Genomic DNA, 17236 nt, shown 5'->3' on the forward strand with positions numbered 1-17236 from the left:
AATGCAATATATCCTGGGGCAAAGAAGGTCAGAGGGTGAAGAATGCAGGCAGGACTACTCCCCCCCCCCATCCCAATCCCCAGGCCTGCATTCTTCTTTTCTGTGCTAAAATGACTAAGCCCCAAAGCACTCCTGGAATGTCCAGGTGGCTTGGAATGTCTTTATCTTGCAGAATTACACAGAGACTGCCACTGGCAAGGAGGCAGCGGGTGGGAAATAGTTAGTCTAACTCTCCAAAATGCCTGGGAACGGATAAAACTGTACTCTCCAGTCAAGTGCCAACCTAATGTTTCTTCCTCCATAGGTTTCTGGATTTTACTGACTCTCCTGTCACGGAATTAACTTTCTAAACAAAAGGAAAAATCTTCCCCACATCCTGGGAAGGTATAGGAAGGATTATATATAACCTTGAAAACAAGCCACATTATGCATCACCATCAAAAGACAATCAAATGCTATTCCTCACATTCTCTCACAGGTTTTTAAGAAGCACGAAGGAAGCTCCGCAAAGTGAGCAACCTCTGAAACTTGGACACATCATATGACACTGAGTCGGACCACTGACCTATCTAGTAGCCAGCAACTGGCAGCAGCTTTCTCAAGGTCTAGTGGACAACTCCAGAAAAACTAGTTTGGGGGAGCCAAGTGGTGGCAAAGACAATTTTTATGCTAGCTATTTTATCACACTTTAATGGCCACCTGCAGTTCACTGCAGGTTTGTTATATCTGCAAAGTGATATGCAACTGCCATGAGTTTGCCTGGCATCATCCATACTCAGGGGCATGTGGAATTGTACTGGTGCAGGATCCTTGACACAGTGCTCATGTTTACCTAGTTGAATAGGAACAAATTTCTAGCTTCCAGTGTCCGTGTCTGCAGGGACAGTCAACCAGAAACTCATGCAGATTGGAAATTATAAAGGAACCTATCCCCCCCCCCCAATACCTATATATTGGATTAATGCAATTGAAAATCAGACTGGTGAAATCATGGCACCAGCCTGGCCAACACAGGTACCATGAGGAAATGGGACAACAATACTCATTGCAACATGCACAGGTGACATCACCACTTCATTATCATAGGGGGAGGATGTGTGAAATAGTTCCTCTCCTCTGCAAAAACATAAAATTGCCCCATCACAGAAAACAAAATTGGTTCACATGATGACGCCAACCTTAAGCAATAAGGCAGCAGGTGACTGATTAAAGTGTAGCAAATAGTTTAGTATTTATTATCTCTGTATGGGCTCTTGGATACCCCACAAGGGGAAAAGGGCAGATTTTTGTTTTCAACACTATAAAACACTGTTTGTGTTTTATATATGGGGCTAGCATTTGGTTTTTCTGCCTCTGGCACTAAAAGCCATCTTTTTCATGCAAACACCCTGCCCCACCCACATGTGCAAATGAGTTGGTAAAGCCAGATGTGCATGCCGCAGAGAACTGCAAGGATCAATGCACATCAATGCTGTTTTAAATGATTCCCTGCAGAATCATATACCACAGAGTGGTGTACACAGAAGTAACCAACAAGGGGAGCTATTTAAAATGCTGCCTACACAGTGGGTGCACACCAACTTAATGTCTCAGTTCAGCAGGTTGTTTGATGGGAGATTCACAGTACTACAGATAGAAGCACAGTATGTAATCTGTGTATCAGGAAGATACCTCACCATGGAGAAGTTATATAAAACAATGGATTCAAGGTTACATCAATGCCCAAATGTTTGTTTGTTTGGGTTGGTAAATCCTGCATGCGATAAACTTTCCCACCTACGTTGGGAGCCTGGGTTGATAGCAGGCTTTTAGACAGAGGAGTCTTCTAAACCTCAGGCATGTTCCATCAGCACACCTGACACCTGCAGTCCCAACATGAACTGAACAGAAGCTAGTCCCTGGTGCAGATTTATACTAAATGGAGAAAGTGACAATATTCCCCCCAATATATATATATATATCAGAGACCAAGGGCACATTCTAGCCAGGCAGAAACACTCAATGATCATGCAAAGTAGGAATGGTGAAAGATGGCCTGGGCAAACAGGTGTGGCTGGTGAGGGTTTGTGTCTTGGAGAGGCTCAGACAGATAAGCCCGGGGATTGCATTTTGGCCTTAAGGTTCCCCATCTCTCTGCTACCTGAAGGGTTGGAGGGGAAAACTCCTTATTCCTAGTGATTACATATTTTCTCACAATAGATTACCCAGCTATTGCCCAGAATGCAGACCATTATGTAAAAAAAGGGGGGGGGAGCCTTATGTTGATATTGTTTATGTAACTTGTCCAAATTTTATTTGCTGTTAACAAACTGATTTATTAATTGTGACAATGCTTCAGTTACTGTTTTTGGCCTTATCGTGCCAGCACACTGAAACTGGATCCATTCCTATGGGAAGGAATACTTGGTTTGGAATGACAGGCAAAATAAGACAGTATGCCAGCCCATTAAAAAGGGCTCCAAGATATCCCCCACACACACATGGCTGTTACCCAAGAGAATTATTGTAATTGGGGCAGAAGTGGGAAGAATGCCAGAGAACAGTGAGAATGTTATTCACTCAAGAAAGAGGCTGTAAGAGGCAGCCTGAATATTAGAAATGAGTGATGCTCCCTTCTGTCCTGTGATATTTTGCTGTCCCTGTTTAATTTGCTGTGACCACAAGGGAAAACTGAGCTTTTCGTTCTTAACCCCTGCAATTTCTTCCAAGGCAGTCCTGAGAGAGATTTTCTGAAGATTATAAACTTTTCAGAACAACCTTTCAGACGAGTGAATAACTAAGCAGAGACACAAATTGTGAAGGATAAATCTTCCTGGTTTGGAGCCTGGCAAGACTTGGGTTCAAAGCTCTGTTCAGCCCCTATGAAAAGCGAGTGGCTCTCAACAAGCTGGTCTCCCTCTCAGCTTAACCTACCTATACGAGAGGCTGCCTCAACCCCTGCCTTCACAGCTGGGGAATCTTTGCTTGGGATCGATTTTACTGTACACCACTTAAATAAATGGTTTGAAGCGGCCTAAGCATACAGAGTTGTTGGGAGGATAAAAGGAGTAAGATAAAAATAGGAAGATATGCCACATTGCCCTGAGCTGATTGGAGGAAGAGTAAATAAGTGTGGAAGGAGTGGGGGGTTTACAAGGCTACAAAGCAAACCCTTTCAGTGCAAAAACTCTCTCCTCATCACTGGCGACTCCACCTTGGATTCCTCAACACTCCCAGGGGCAGAGCTTTCTCTGAGTGGTGCCTTCCCCAAAGAATGCTCTGCCAACTGAAGTCTATTTAATGTTTCCAGAGGCTAGTAACATGATAACACTGTACATGAAGGGCTATCACAAAGAAGAGAGCAGAGGCTTGTTCTCTGTTGCTTCAGAGGGCAGGAGTAGACCCAGTGGGCTTAAGTTAGAGAGGGGTAGAATTTGACTGAAAAGTAAAGGGAAAGGACAAGCAGTCTGGCAAGGGAACTACCGTATTTTTTGCTCTATAAGACGCACCCGACCATAACACGCACGTAGTTTTTAGAGGAGGAAAATCCGTAGGCATGCCACCCATAGGCATTCCCTCCATAACACGCACAGACATTTCCCCCTACTTTCTAGGAGGAAAAAAGTGAGTGTTATGGCGCAAAAAATACGGTAATTACCCAAGGGGTCGGTGGGCTCTCCCACGCTGGAGGTCTTCAAGCAGAGCCTGTCAACTGTCTGCTGAAGGTGCTCTAAGGTAGCCTTTGCCAAGCTGGGGTCCCCCAGATGTTTTTAGCTACAACTCCCATCAGCCCCAGCCAGGACTCATAGGCAAAGGGCACAAAGTTGGCTAATACTGCTCTGTCCACCCCTGCATAAAGGAGGGGGTTGACTTGATGGCTTATGAGACTGCCCTGCTGTTCTTGAAGGGAAGGTGGCTTCTGCAAGCAGTGCAACGCTTAAGCAGATTCTCCCCTCACCACTGCCTCCCCCCGACAGAACCGTAACAGCAAAGAGGGTGAAGTGTAAAGAATGTGCATTTAGACCCATTCTATTCCTGAAGTGTCCCAGTTAAAAATACAAACATTGGATGTATGGCCATAACCTAGGGTTGCCATATTTCAAAAAGTGAAAATCCGGGTTTCCCCAGACATTCCCCAGGAAATGTCGCTTGGATGCCATTTCCAACAGCCGAATCCCGGCTATGTCTGGGAAATTCGAGACGTATGGCAACTCTACCATAACCCCCACAACTAGGTTTATAGAGCCACACAGGCTAATGAAGTCCAAAAACAGTGAGTTCTGGGCATGTTTGGGGCATGTTTGAATACCAACATTCCTAAGTGCATAGTAGTATATCAGGTGAGTGGAACTAATATCAGGCTGGCCTTGACAGAGGGACAATTTATTATACAGTGGTACCTCTGGATATGAACGGGATCCGTTCCGGAGCCCTGTTCACATTCAGAAGCAAACATATCTAGCGATGACATGTCTGGGCACGCACGCGTCGCTTTTCACCGCTTCTGCGCATGTGCGTGATGTCATTTTTGAGCATCTGCGCATGCGCAAGCGGCAAAACCCAGAAGCAATGCACTCCATTACTTCCAGGTTGCCGCAGAGCGCAACTCGAATGCGCTCAACCTGAAGCACATTCAACCCGAGGTATGACTGTACTAGATCTGCAGGCTAAAGTCACCAGAAGTATGCCTGGCTAGCTGTTAATATGGCACTATTTCCACATAGTGCACAGCCAGAAAGCATCTAAACGCTGCTATGCAGTGATGCACGACCACTTCTAAAATAACAGGTACTCCTCACCCAGGCTCTGTTTCTTAAACTGTGTAAAACAGAAGGAAGATAATGAGGTGCAAATGAGGAAGAGGAAGCTGCAAAAGGAAAAATCCAAGCAGAAGGAAAGCCCCAAGTTCCCTGTCCTGATTAATGTCACAGGGAAGTACAGCACATGCCAGGAAAATCCATTGTAAGTAGGGAGATCATGCTATCTTCTCATCTTTGGGTGTCGGAATACTAATAACCACTCCCAATCTGGTGACTGCTTCAGAAGTTCCCCAGGGTATATGTGGTTCCCCATCTACTTCAGAGGAAGGACATGCCAGCTCCTATGAAAGGGCTACAGATAGACCTCTCCATTGGAATGAATGGGGAAACCCAGAGTCAACTTCTGCCTGGGTCAATTTAATCCACACACTGCAAATCCATTGCTTGGGAAACCTCAATGAATTTTAAGACAGAATGTTTATTAAGATAAAACTTTTTTCCAGAGCCAAGCTGCTAGGTCAAGGCACTGCATGAGGCTGCTTTCTTTTGAAAGACATAAGCAACAAATTGAACGATTAGAACTTCTGAATCTATCTTGTACGGTACTAAGCGATTATCTATGTTCATCTCTCTTTCAAGTAAAGGTATCCACTTCTACTAAAGGCAGTCAAAAATGGCTTCCTCTCCTCTGCATACCTCTGACTCAGGTGGGGCGGGCAACTACAGCCACAGTTATGGAATTACATGGCTGGGTCAGCACAACCTGCAAAATGCAGTGTGTATCTCTCAGAAACTTCCTCCCCTCGCAACATGTTGCTAGGCAGAAGGCCAGGCACCTTAGCTATTCAAAAGATTGCAGTACATTACTGCTACAGTATCTCTGTGAGAAACACGCTCTTATCCTAAACTCCAACAGGGAAGCGATATTGGATATTGTGAAATACATAGCTTGAGACTCATTTCTCCTCTACATGCTTCAGTACAAAGCCTTTAAAAAACCCCACCTCATCTTCCTATGAGGGCCATTCTGTTCTCGGTGTTATTTATACCAGAGGCAGCTGTGAAGCTGCCAGCGTTTACAATATTGTATTTAGTTCATTTGAAGCGAAAGAATGCACACTTGCTTTGTACCTGGAAAGTATGCCAAATAGCCAAAGACCAGAGCTTTCAGTATTCAAAAATGTCTATATTTGTTTCTGCTGTTTAAAAAATAAGGAAAATATTTAGGTTATAAATACTTACCAGCAGAATTTAAGTTTGGATATCAGCAATACTTACGTTTTTTATAGTGAGAAGTTCAAGGAAGCAAACCTGTTCAAGGATAGTTCTACAACAATGGGCAGGCAAGCGGTTGCCATTTTGGCAGAGCTGGCCAAGACATCATGATAATTGGGCCATACCAAGTGGCACTCCTCTTTTTAGCACAGTTCACAGTCCACCCAGATGCTATCCAGTGGAAGACTCATTTTTGTGATAGGGAGAGCTAGGCAACAGCACTAATGTGCTTTCGTGTAACTCCTTTTGGCAGGTTTTGGTGGACAGATCCGCCTCTCTCACTCTGCCAGCCTAAATGGTGCTTTAAAAGCTGCCATCTGGTTTTGCCACATGGAAGTTCTATTCTTGCAATCTGAATGAAACGACTGATGCCCCACATGCATAAGCTGAGCCACTTCTGACCACTGTGCCGAAACAGTAGGAGTGGCTGTAAGCCACCATAACATGGAGGACCTCTATTGGGATACTTCCATTCATAAGCTGCAGGGGTTCATTATATCACCATGTGCAAGCACCTGACTCTATACTATCTGATGTATCCCTGAAATGTGGAGGCTAGTGGTGGTTGCTCGGTGGTACCAAGAAGAACATTTTCTAAAACTCTGCACACACTCAAACAATTTTTTGCTACTTCATATATTCAAAGCCTAAGCCCTTGACAATGAAAATAAGTTCCAGCACTCTGACCTGGTCCAAATAAAAGTCCTCAAGTCAGGGCTCCAAAGAAGAAGAACATCATGCAGAGCTTCATTTCCTTTGCACCATCACAGGATTGTTTTAAAAGCCACAAATAGATTATTAAAACATTAATATTGCAATAGAAACTTTAGCTCCAAACGTTTACTGGCCTGACCTTGACTAAGAAAACTACTTGCCTTAGAACTTAAGAAACGTTGTAGAGGAAAACAAGGGAGAAGTCAGAACTACTTGACTTGTGCAGAGCATATATTTTGGCCGGGCCAAACAGCAAGGTCTCAGGAAAAGCAGCTGTTTAATTTCTAGGTATTAAGATTCAACAGGTATATAATGCTTGCTGGCTACCCCTGCATGGGTAAATGTGTTTAGACCAAATATAAAATCCTTCTGCTGCAGCATTTTCTCACCTCCTGTCATGAACTTCACGAATGCATATTGCATTCAGAGGCTAGTAACATGAAGTTGGGTCAGTGAAAAGAATCTCAACAGCAGATGTGCAGAACAGAAAGAGGAATACACCCTTTGTCACCTTCATTTCCCCATGAGATAGAGAGAGAGAGAAAAAAAACTTGCAGACTTATCTGCCTATATCCCATTACAGTTGATTTAAACAGACTAGGTATGTGTAGGATTATAGCCCTAGGCAAGTAAGCAATGAATGAATGGGAGAAGAGATAAATGAAATCATATAAGAGCTGGAATAATAAGCTTAAATGAATGGTGCTTTCACACTCATAATCTTTGCTAGCTGGATGCAGCCAGCTCAGTTGACAACACAGGCAGTTCCTTCCCTGTAACACCACAATTCAACCAATAGTCCATAGTGCACCATTATTTTTCTCAAAGTCATCTGAATCTGAGTTATTTGGACATCTAGGGGGCCACAGGCATCCCACTCCTCTTCCAGTTCCTCCATGGTTTATTGTGCATTCAACTGGAGTGACATCTACGCGTCTCCTTCCCAAGTTGCATTTGTCCCTCACAGGAAGAATGTCTACCCACATGGTTACAAGCAGAACAATAAGAAGTCTGGGATATACCTACATGATTTTAATGTTCTTCAGAGGAGGCAGAGCCAGCTTTATGTACTCAGTTCTTATTAAAGCATATGCAAACTTTACTCAAGTAAGGCATATGGTGCTACTAGTGGGCCCCATTTCCCCCTGTGAATTGAAAATTGCTGATGGTCTTGTTGAACCACTTAACTGTTTTGTTTGCCTGTTGTAGCAATTGTCATCTGCTGTGCAACATGCCGTATGATTTTTAATTGTCTTTTTACTGCTTCTTTTATTTCTTATGTTGTATTTTATCGTATTTATTGAATTTGCATTCCAATGTAAAATGCAATATAATAAAAGAGGCAGTCAAAACGCAATCAAAAATCAAAATCAATATGTAATGTGGACATGTAACAGACCCCCTGAATGAAGCTCATGGACTGCTGGTAGTGCACAGACTGCAGTCTGGAAACCCCTGAGCTACTGGACAACTTATACAAAGGTACTTAATGATGCCTGTTTATATTGCCCAGAACTCTGATTTTTCTCTTGTTAGAAGGTTGATCACCATGACTAAGAATTTATCTAACTCAGACACCTCCACTCCCCACATTCCAGTTGGAAACAAAAAATAATAATGCATACATAACACTCCAAAATCTAAAATTCAGTTGAAACAACACTTCTAGAATATATCATCTGCTTGGTTACAAAAGTAAAAATGCTCAAAACCAATGTTAAAACCCCTGAGTCTGCAAATGAGAAGAAACATAAGGACTTTAAACTTAATGCATAACATTGCTCTCCCTCCCAGCCCCAAAGTGCAACCCACCCAATCCTTTCCCCCATAGTTTAGACATCAAAGATCAGGTTAGCTTTTATAGCTTATGCCAATCAAATAGAAGATACACACCTGACATCCACCTTTCTCCTAAATGAAAGCATGAGGAGCAGGATATAAGAGAGAAAGAGACAGGGCTTAGATTAAAAGAAATGCAGTTTTGAGATGCTTTTCAAAATGGGAAAGATGCATACACAAGTGCTAATAGCCATAATACTGTGGTGTTCAAAATGTATTCCCAGGACCTCTGGTGTTCCTAAAAAGCTTATCAGTGGTTCCCCAATAAGAACATATATTGAGGTAGAAAACTAGCCAGTGACCTGCATGAACTAACAACCTCAAGTTTCTCTGAATACACAGAGGTTTCTTGGTGCACAAATGGATATGGGAATCAATGTAGAACATTTCTATCTGCCACCCTTTCCAGTGATTCTGTGATAGTAACAGGACAGCCAACAGCTTCTATTCCTCAAGACGCGTTTTTCCACTGAATGTGAAACAGTGAACTTGCAACATTACATTCGCCAAGCCACAAACATTTCAAGTTGTGATTTGAAGAGTGCAGGAACTCAATTCTGCTCACTCTAGAAGACTCCAGTCATCTCTTTAACTGAGGGAACAACTACAGGTGTCAAAATGACTTGTAGCTTTAGGTTGGCTAGGACTTGCCGATCAGAAGGTTGGCGGTTCGAATCCCTGCAACAGGGTGAGCTCCCGTTGCTCGGTCCCTGCTCCTGCCAACCTAGCAGTTCGAAAGCACATCAAAGTGAAAGTAGATAAATAGGTACCGCTCTGGCGGGAAGGTAAACGGTGTTTCCGTGCGCTGCTCTGGTTCGCCAGAAATGGCTTAGTCATGCTGGCCACATGACCCGAAAGCTGTACACCGGCTCCCTCGGCCAATAAAGCGAGATGAGCGCCGCAACCCTAGAGTTGGCCACGACTGGGGTCCCTTTACCTTTACTTTTACTCCTCTCCATATGAAAACTGCTGTATTGGAACAACCCAAAAGGTCCAGACCTATGTCTCTTAATGGGTTCCACAGGAAAGTTCAGAAGTAGTTTATGATGATGAACCATCTCCCACATACTGTTTGTCCCCAGCATCTTGCACCAAGACACCCATTGCCTGCTACAGGAAAGGGCAGCAGTTTAAATAAACATACCTTTAAAAGGAATAAAATAAAATTAACTAATCACAACCTTTTCTAAAGGTCTCCCATTGTTCTGGGAAACTTTAAGGCAGGAGTGGGAGGACTCCAGAAGGCCAGAGATGCCCAGACAGCCCACAGGGCAGAAGCAATATTTAGACAGCAGAGCAATGAGTGGAAAATGCGTTTGCTGGAAGGACGCAGGGGGAGGGCCCAACATCTGCTATGAAGAGGCCACTTCCATCTGCCCAGTCATATGGCAATAATATCATTAATTGTTTACAATGTGCTTTTAATGTGCTAAGTGCTCTATTGTCTTCATCCCGTTTCCCTCCACAATGATCCTACGATGTAGGACAATACTGTCTCTCACCACCTAGGACAGAATGCAACAATTTACTCTCTTCTTTCATTAGACTGCTAAATGCTCCCAGGAAATATCCCCCCCCCCCCCAGCTGGGTAAAAATATCTCATTGCCATGTTTGCCAGGTATCCTATGAGCTGAATCTGGACTGCTGAAAAGTTACACTTCACAATATCCCAACTGCATAAATGACCCATGGCAGCAAGATGTAGGTGCATACACACATATGAGAATCACTCCGGAAGCCATCCCATAGATGCTCCCTCTCCTCCTTCCATGCCGCAGAAGGATGCTGCAGTCCACAGCAAAAATGCCATAGGAGTTACATGAGGAAATCAAGCAGACGTTTTACGTTTGAAATCACAGTGGGATCTTAGCTGAGAATTCTGGTGCAGCCATTGTACCAACCTTGGAAATTGGGACTTGTGACTTCCTGTTACAACCCCAAACAGGCTTTGCTGTTGACTGATTGGACCTCCATGGCTTCCCAGGCATTTGCCCTCTTATCTCTATCTTTCGGTAGAAACTCAAGCTTATTCCACATGCTTAACATGCTGATCAAAGCACAAGGCTTGACCCATTTGGCGCGTGTGCCTTAGTGTGGTACACGTTGTTTCCTCCTGCCTTGTTTGATGATGTTGAATAAGTGGGTCAAGGCCTAATTACACGTTACAGGGGACATGTGGCTGCCACCTCCCCTCCCCCGCTCCCCTAGCCTCCCTGGTATTATTTTGTTAAATAAGGCACGCGACCACATTAGGCACAGCATTCTCCCCACTCCCACAAGCAGCAGCCAAAGAAGCAGAGTTTATATATGGAAAGAAAGAATGGAGGAGGAAATGTGGAGTGTGGGCAGCCACGTAATGCCCTGAAACACATAGTTGGGCTCTCAGTCCAGTGAGGACTGCTATATGGAGAGTCCTTTCTGGAGGCTGAACCCTAAAGTCATTCTGGGGCAGCACTGAAAGCAAGAAAGAAAAGGATGCAAGTTTTCATTTACAGTGACTGTATGACAGTCAGTGATTCCCTGCATGTACTGGGGAATCGAGCTGGAAGCTTATTTGAAGGGCAGAAGAGGAAATCAATATAAACCTAGGATCAGCACGGGGTGCAACTTGGAACATCAGACGGTAGGACATCAAAACATGGATTTTGTCCCCCAAATGGTACCCCCTGCTATCTAAGCCCAGGCATTTAAACTGACCCAACTTATCCTATTAACATCTAACAGAAAGAGCTGGAAACAAGAAAGCAAGAAAGGAGAAGGAAGAATTTGTCCTTTCTTATTTCCCAGCATGGGCATAGACGCTGTGCAGCACGATGGAATAATATGTTTACTACAACATTAAATGCATCCCTTAGCTCAGCACCTGGGCAAAAGGTACTTACGTGTTGTTGAGGATTTGGAGGCGTTCCCCTTTCTTGAAAGAAAGGTCTGATTCTGTTCGTGATTCATAGTCATAGAGGGCCACAAAGGTGGTGACTCCACCTGCAACAAGACAAGTTCAAGACTATAGCTGAACACCATTGCATATCAAATTTAGTCAGGGCTCTTGTTGTAAGAGCAACGTGTGTTGGGGAAATTAATATGTTGAAGACCCTGATGTGTACTTTTTACACCACGTACAATTACATGTAGGAAGGCGGGTAGCGCTGTGGGTTAAACCACAGAGCCTAGGGCTTGCCAATCAGAACGGCGTTTCTGTGCACTGCTCTGGTTCACCAGAAGTGGCTTAGTCATGCTGGCCACATGACCCGGAAGTTGTACGCCGGCTCCCTTGGCCAATAAAGAGAGGTGAGCACCGCAACCCCAGAGTCGTCCGCGACTGGACATAATGGTCAGGGGTCCCTTTACCTTTACAATTACATGTAAGTAGGAAGGGCAGCACTGAGGTCAATGGCCCCATCATGGAATATGAAAGTCTTAAAAAGATCCCTGTGCAAAGAGTTGTGCGTGTAATGGGACTGAAGACCCTGTATTTCTAGACACACATCTACTTTGGGGAACAGAGCCTTCTTGCCACAACTCCAAAAGCATGTTCATTATACGCGCTATAAAAAAGTCTGAAAAAGTTCTACTCATGGTAGGAATCATACTGACCAGTCAGAGGCCCGCAGCGCTGAGGAGAGGTAACCATATCAGATGTATTTGAGCCACCAAAGAGTTTTGGTTCTGTGGTAGTTGTTCCAAATACACGACTGGGAGTCCGATGAGTATCTGACACTGTGGTTTTGCTGGGTGTCTGGGAGGCAGAGCAACCACCATGGATATTTTCTGTGGATTCCAGACTGCGCCTCCGTTGACTGGGGTCTTTGGGTTTGCTCTTACTGCTCCCCATGATTCAAGCTACAGGAGAAGAGGACAGCAAACATGAAGCTACGGCCTGCTCTGAATGAACAAGTTCTTGGATTCAGGAAGACACAAAACATTATCTCACTTTGTAGGATTGCAAGATCAAAAACTGAACAATTAAGATTAGGCAGCTGCATTTGGAGAGGCGCACTCTGCTCCGTCAACACTGTTTCAAAACAATTAAATCTCACAACTGGCATGAGAAGGTTTTCTTTGGTTGCAAACCCCACCTCTGGCACTACCCACGATGCTTTTTCTTTTTTAAAAAAGTTCGTTAACTCACTCCTTTCTAAATTTGTTGGAAGATCATTGGCGTGGAAGTTAAAAATTTTGTGGAATAAATAAGAATCCTTGGAAACAGATTGTGGAGGGGTAGACATGTTAGTCAGATGCAGCAATAACGACAGGGTCCTCCTGGTACACCTTAGTCATCACCATTATCATTACCAGATTTGTATACTGCCTTTCCATAGTTAAAACCATGATCAAGGCAGCTTACAAGATGAAAAGATCCACAGAATTGCAAACATGACAAAAGTAGTAATAAACAATAAGTAAAACACACCAAAAAGTGCACAACCAAATTTAACAATTTCCAAACTAAAAATTAAGAAAAGAATTTAAAGAGGAAGAAAAAAGAATATCAGTAACACAACAAGACCCCCTAAACAATACTCCACCCAAGTTAATCATTTTATTGTGGCAGGAGCTTTTTTGGGGGGGACTAGTCCACTCACTGAAGAAGACCAAGGTCAAAATGTGTTTTAGTTCTGTGATACTTTGTGAGTTACATCTGTTCAGTTTCTTGAAACTTTGGCAGCATACATTGTTGCTGTTTGCATTCTTTTGCTACTGGATCTTGGAAGATACATATTGTTTGCTTTTAATTGCAATCAGAATTCATAAAATATATTTTTATTTACCATACACATTCACACTAGTTTGTGACATTTTTTGCTCCCATTTTTTTTAAATCACATCTACAGTTGGTTGGGATTCATTTCCCTTTTTGTACAGCTCAATACAATAAACCATGTAATACACAAACATTAAATGGAGAGGGGGAATTCTGATCTTGCTCTCCACCCTCAAAGGCCTGTGCAAAGCAGTGTATCTTGACCCAGCACTGAAATGTATACAATGGCTTGGCCAGATGCATCGGTGTGTGTGTGTGTGTGTGTGTGTGTGTGTGTGTGTGTGTATGTGCGTGCATGCGCCTAGAAAAGCCCTCTCAAACACAGGATTTACACAGGGCAAATTTCCCATGGTGGTATGACAGCCAACAGGACCGTCCTTGCAGTTCACAAAACCTAGACAGCTCTATAAAGAAGGATTTTTAAAAAGAAGTACAGTGGTACCTCAGGTTAAGTACTTAATTCGTTCTGGAGGTCCGCACTTAACCTGAAACTGTTCTTAACCTGAAGCACCACTTTAGCTAATGGGGCCTCCTGCTGCCGCCAGAGCACGATTTCTGTTCTCATCCTGAAGCAAAGTTCTTAACCTGAAGCACTATCTCTGGGTTAGCGGAGTCTGTAACCTGAAGCATATGTAACCTGAGGTACCACTGTATTCCTCTTAGTTTATTTTAAAAGGAACAGTGAATACAAACTGGGGGTGGTGACAGAAACAAATGTTATGGTGAGCGTAACGTTTTCAAACTTGGTTGCAGAATTCTTTTTTGCCAAAGAACTCTGAGGTCAATGTGAGAGAGATAAGTTATAAGACCAATGAACCCAGCTAGACAGAGAAGACAGTTCTGTCTGGAGGATTTCAGTCAATAGAGAATGTGAGGCTCTTGATGCTTCATTACTTACACACTAGTTGGGCCGGGATCTCACTTGCTGAGTGACATGACTACATGCCAGCCCGACTGAAGTAAGAGGGAGGAATTCTCACAGCAAGATTCAAAAAGATTAGACCACTTCCCTGTGTGTGAAGCGATCATCAGGAACGGATGGCAGACATTTTCCCACTTCGAGATATTAAGGTATCATGTAGCTATTGCTAACCTATTGTGAGATTTGGGAACTTTGACTTGAAAAGACACTGTCATTTTCATTTAAGCTTTTCTTACGCAGAAATAAAGGCTTCCGTAAGCTCAGCATACACCACAATGATCACTTTTGTTTGATTAATCTTGGGGCAAGAAGGAGCGAGTCTAGCAAACGGTCTAAATGTACAATCCTACACACACTTCTCTGGGAATAAGCTCTGCTGAACGTAGTGGGGCAAATGTTGAATGAACACATTTGAGCTCCTTGGAGCAAGCAATTAAGTTCAACCCTCACCTCAGCCATTATCTCACTAGAGTAATCGTCTCAGATTCCCCTTCACACATTCAGTTAATGCGTGCAGAAGAGGAAAAACTGCAAAGTATAGCACAACCACGAAGAATGTAAGAAGAGCCTGCTGGATCAGGCCAATGGCTCATGTAGTCCAACATCCTGTTCCCACAGTGGCTGACTAGATGCCTGTGAGAAACCAGCAAGTGGGATTTGAGCACGAGACCCTTCTCCCCTCCTGTGATTTCCAGCAACTGGTACAACATCACTCAGCAACAGAGAACATACAAAGGGAGGACCCATGTTCAATTCAATAATAATAATAATAATAATAATAATAATAATAATAATAATAATAATAATAATTTATTATTTATACCCCACCCATCTGGCTGGGTTTCGCCACTCTGGGCGGCTTCTAACAAAACACTAAAATACAATAACCTATTAAACATTAAAGCTTCCCCAAACAGCAGTAAATAATCTCAGGCAAAAGGGCTAAGAGAGACCTTCTGTGCAAGACCCCAGTGAACTGCCAGAGTAGTGACTAAGATGGACCAATGGTCAGGTGTGGTACAATATGTTCATACAGGTGGAATGCCAGACCTCTATGCATACCCATGTAGCAATGTAGTCGTGCCTTTCTCATGTTCTGTACAGTCCAGGAGCAGGGTTGGCAGCTGCAAACTCACTCTCCACAAAGCACTGATTGGATGTTTGGAGGGGTGTGTGGTAGCCGGCCTTATTTTATGTATTTATTTATCCAGAATTTCTCACTCTTCAACCAGAAAGGCTCCCAGGCACTGGTGGAGGAAGAGGTGTGCGGGGGGAGCGCACCGCCCCTGGCAGCGCGATCCCGGCGGGGAGCCATCGCAGCTGCCCCCCACCCATGCTGGGCGCCACGCCCCCACGGGCGGCACACCACGCCCCTGGGATGTGCGCCAGCCCCGCCTGCTCTCCACCCCCCCCCCCGTGCCAGAGCATGAAGCTCCACCACTGCTCCCAGGGCAGCTGACCTTTCAATAAAAACAATACAGCCCTTGCATTCAGAATTACAATCTAAAATGATCAGTAAAGCAAAAGGACTAGCCGATGGGGATGGGGGGGGATTCTTGGATTACCAAGATAACGTGAAGTGTTTTGAACACTTGCAGATTGCTGTTGTTTGAGATTGAAGAAGAATAAACACAGCACTTTCTGCACTGTAAGCAAATTACGGAGCATTCAATGAATGCTCCTGGCTCCTCCAGTGCGTAACAGCCATCAATAGAGTTGTGATTTATTTCATGATTTTGAAAGGCACCTAAGCTAGGAGCTGCTTTTCATATCATGTGACAATTGGGGCTCCTGTGGTGAGCATATTTTAGGTTTTAAATCTGAAGGCACCAACTCATTGAAGGCGAGGGAAAGCTCTTGTCTTGAGGAGAAGAAAAAACACAGTGTTTTCAGTCACAAAGATTGTACTCACACAGGGCCTTTTTCTACAGTCTATTCAACACATGAAGGCTAGGGCAGGCCTTCCACTGTGATCCTGTCCTCACTCCTCATCCCTCAGCAAAATGTGTCCAGCCAGTGTCATTTGCAATTAACGGCTTGAGACTCTGGAAAGCCATTGCCAGTCAGAGTCGATAATCCTGGGCTAAAAGGACAATAAGACCTGGTAGCGTCTTATGATCCTTGCAAAATGTCAACTCCCTTACAAAGTAAACTTTGATTAAAACTATGGTTCTTTGAGGCAACCCAAGGTATTGATGGCCTTAGGCTCTGCGTACGCTATATCTTTAAAGGACATTTGAAACCCATTCTTTCCCTCAAATAATTGTGTGCTGGGAATTGTAACTATGTGAGGGGTAAACTACACTACCCAGAATTCTTTGCAGGAAAGACTGTGCTTTGTATGGAGCATCTCCACCCCCATGTTCAGCCCAGACACTGAAGTCCAGCTCCAAGGGCCTTCTGGCGGTTCCCTCACTGCGAGAAGCGAAGTTACAGGGAACCAGGCAGAGGGCCTTCTCGGTTGTGGCTCCCGCCCTGTGGAACGCGCTCCCATCAGATGTCAAGGAAATAAACAGCTACCTGACTTTTAAAAGACATCTGAAGGCAGTCCTGTTTAGGGAAGTTTTTAATGTTTGATGTTTTATTGTATTTTTAACATTTTGTAGGAAGCCACCCAGAATGGCTGGGGAAACCCAGCCAGATGGGCGGGGTATAAATTATATCTTTGATGCAGTTGTACAAAGTCTTGCTGCTGAGCTTTGAATCATAGTAAAGCGCCTTAATACTGATTTTTTAAAAAATGTGCATTTAAGGATATGATCTGGAGGAATATTTTTTTTTTCTCTCTCTCTGTCCCTGGTTTTGGTTTTCTTGGATTTATTTCCAGCTGAAGAAACAGACATAGGTGAGAGAAGAGGCTTCAAGGTCAGAGGAAACAACTTAAAGCTCGTTCCCTCAGATTTTCAAAACCTGTTCTGTTTAGCTCAATAATCAGTATATCTAGAATATCAGTCACTTTGGGTAAATGCCAATAGCGGGTTCAG

At 43.8% G+C, this 17236-nt stretch overlaps 1 protein-coding gene across 2 annotated transcripts in view; it reads right to left on the reverse strand.

The window, feature by feature from the left end:
* SRC (SRC proto-oncogene, non-receptor tyrosine kinase) overlaps positions 1–17236 on the reverse strand; it is a 93002-nt gene that overhangs the window by 19943 nt on the left and 55823 nt on the right. The window contains exons 3-5 of one of the 2 annotated variants that reach the window (XM_081196330.1): positions 12163–12408; positions 11451–11550; positions 8622–8639 (exon numbers count right to left, since the gene is read on the reverse strand). In XM_081196330.1, the coding sequence (XP_081052456.1) occupies positions 8622–8639; positions 11451–11550; positions 12163–12400 (356 nt within the window). In that variant the 5' untranslated portion in view covers positions 12401–12408. The remainder of the gene's footprint in view (positions 1–8621; positions 8640–11450; positions 11551–12162; positions 12409–17236) is intronic. The other variant, XM_081196331.1, reaches the window with a different exon arrangement.

Source organism: Podarcis bocagei, assembly GCF_964188305.1.
Source record: "Podarcis bocagei genome assembly, chromosome: 5".
In the NCBI taxonomy this organism is placed as follows: domain Eukaryota; kingdom Metazoa; phylum Chordata; class Lepidosauria; order Squamata; family Lacertidae; genus Podarcis; species Podarcis bocagei.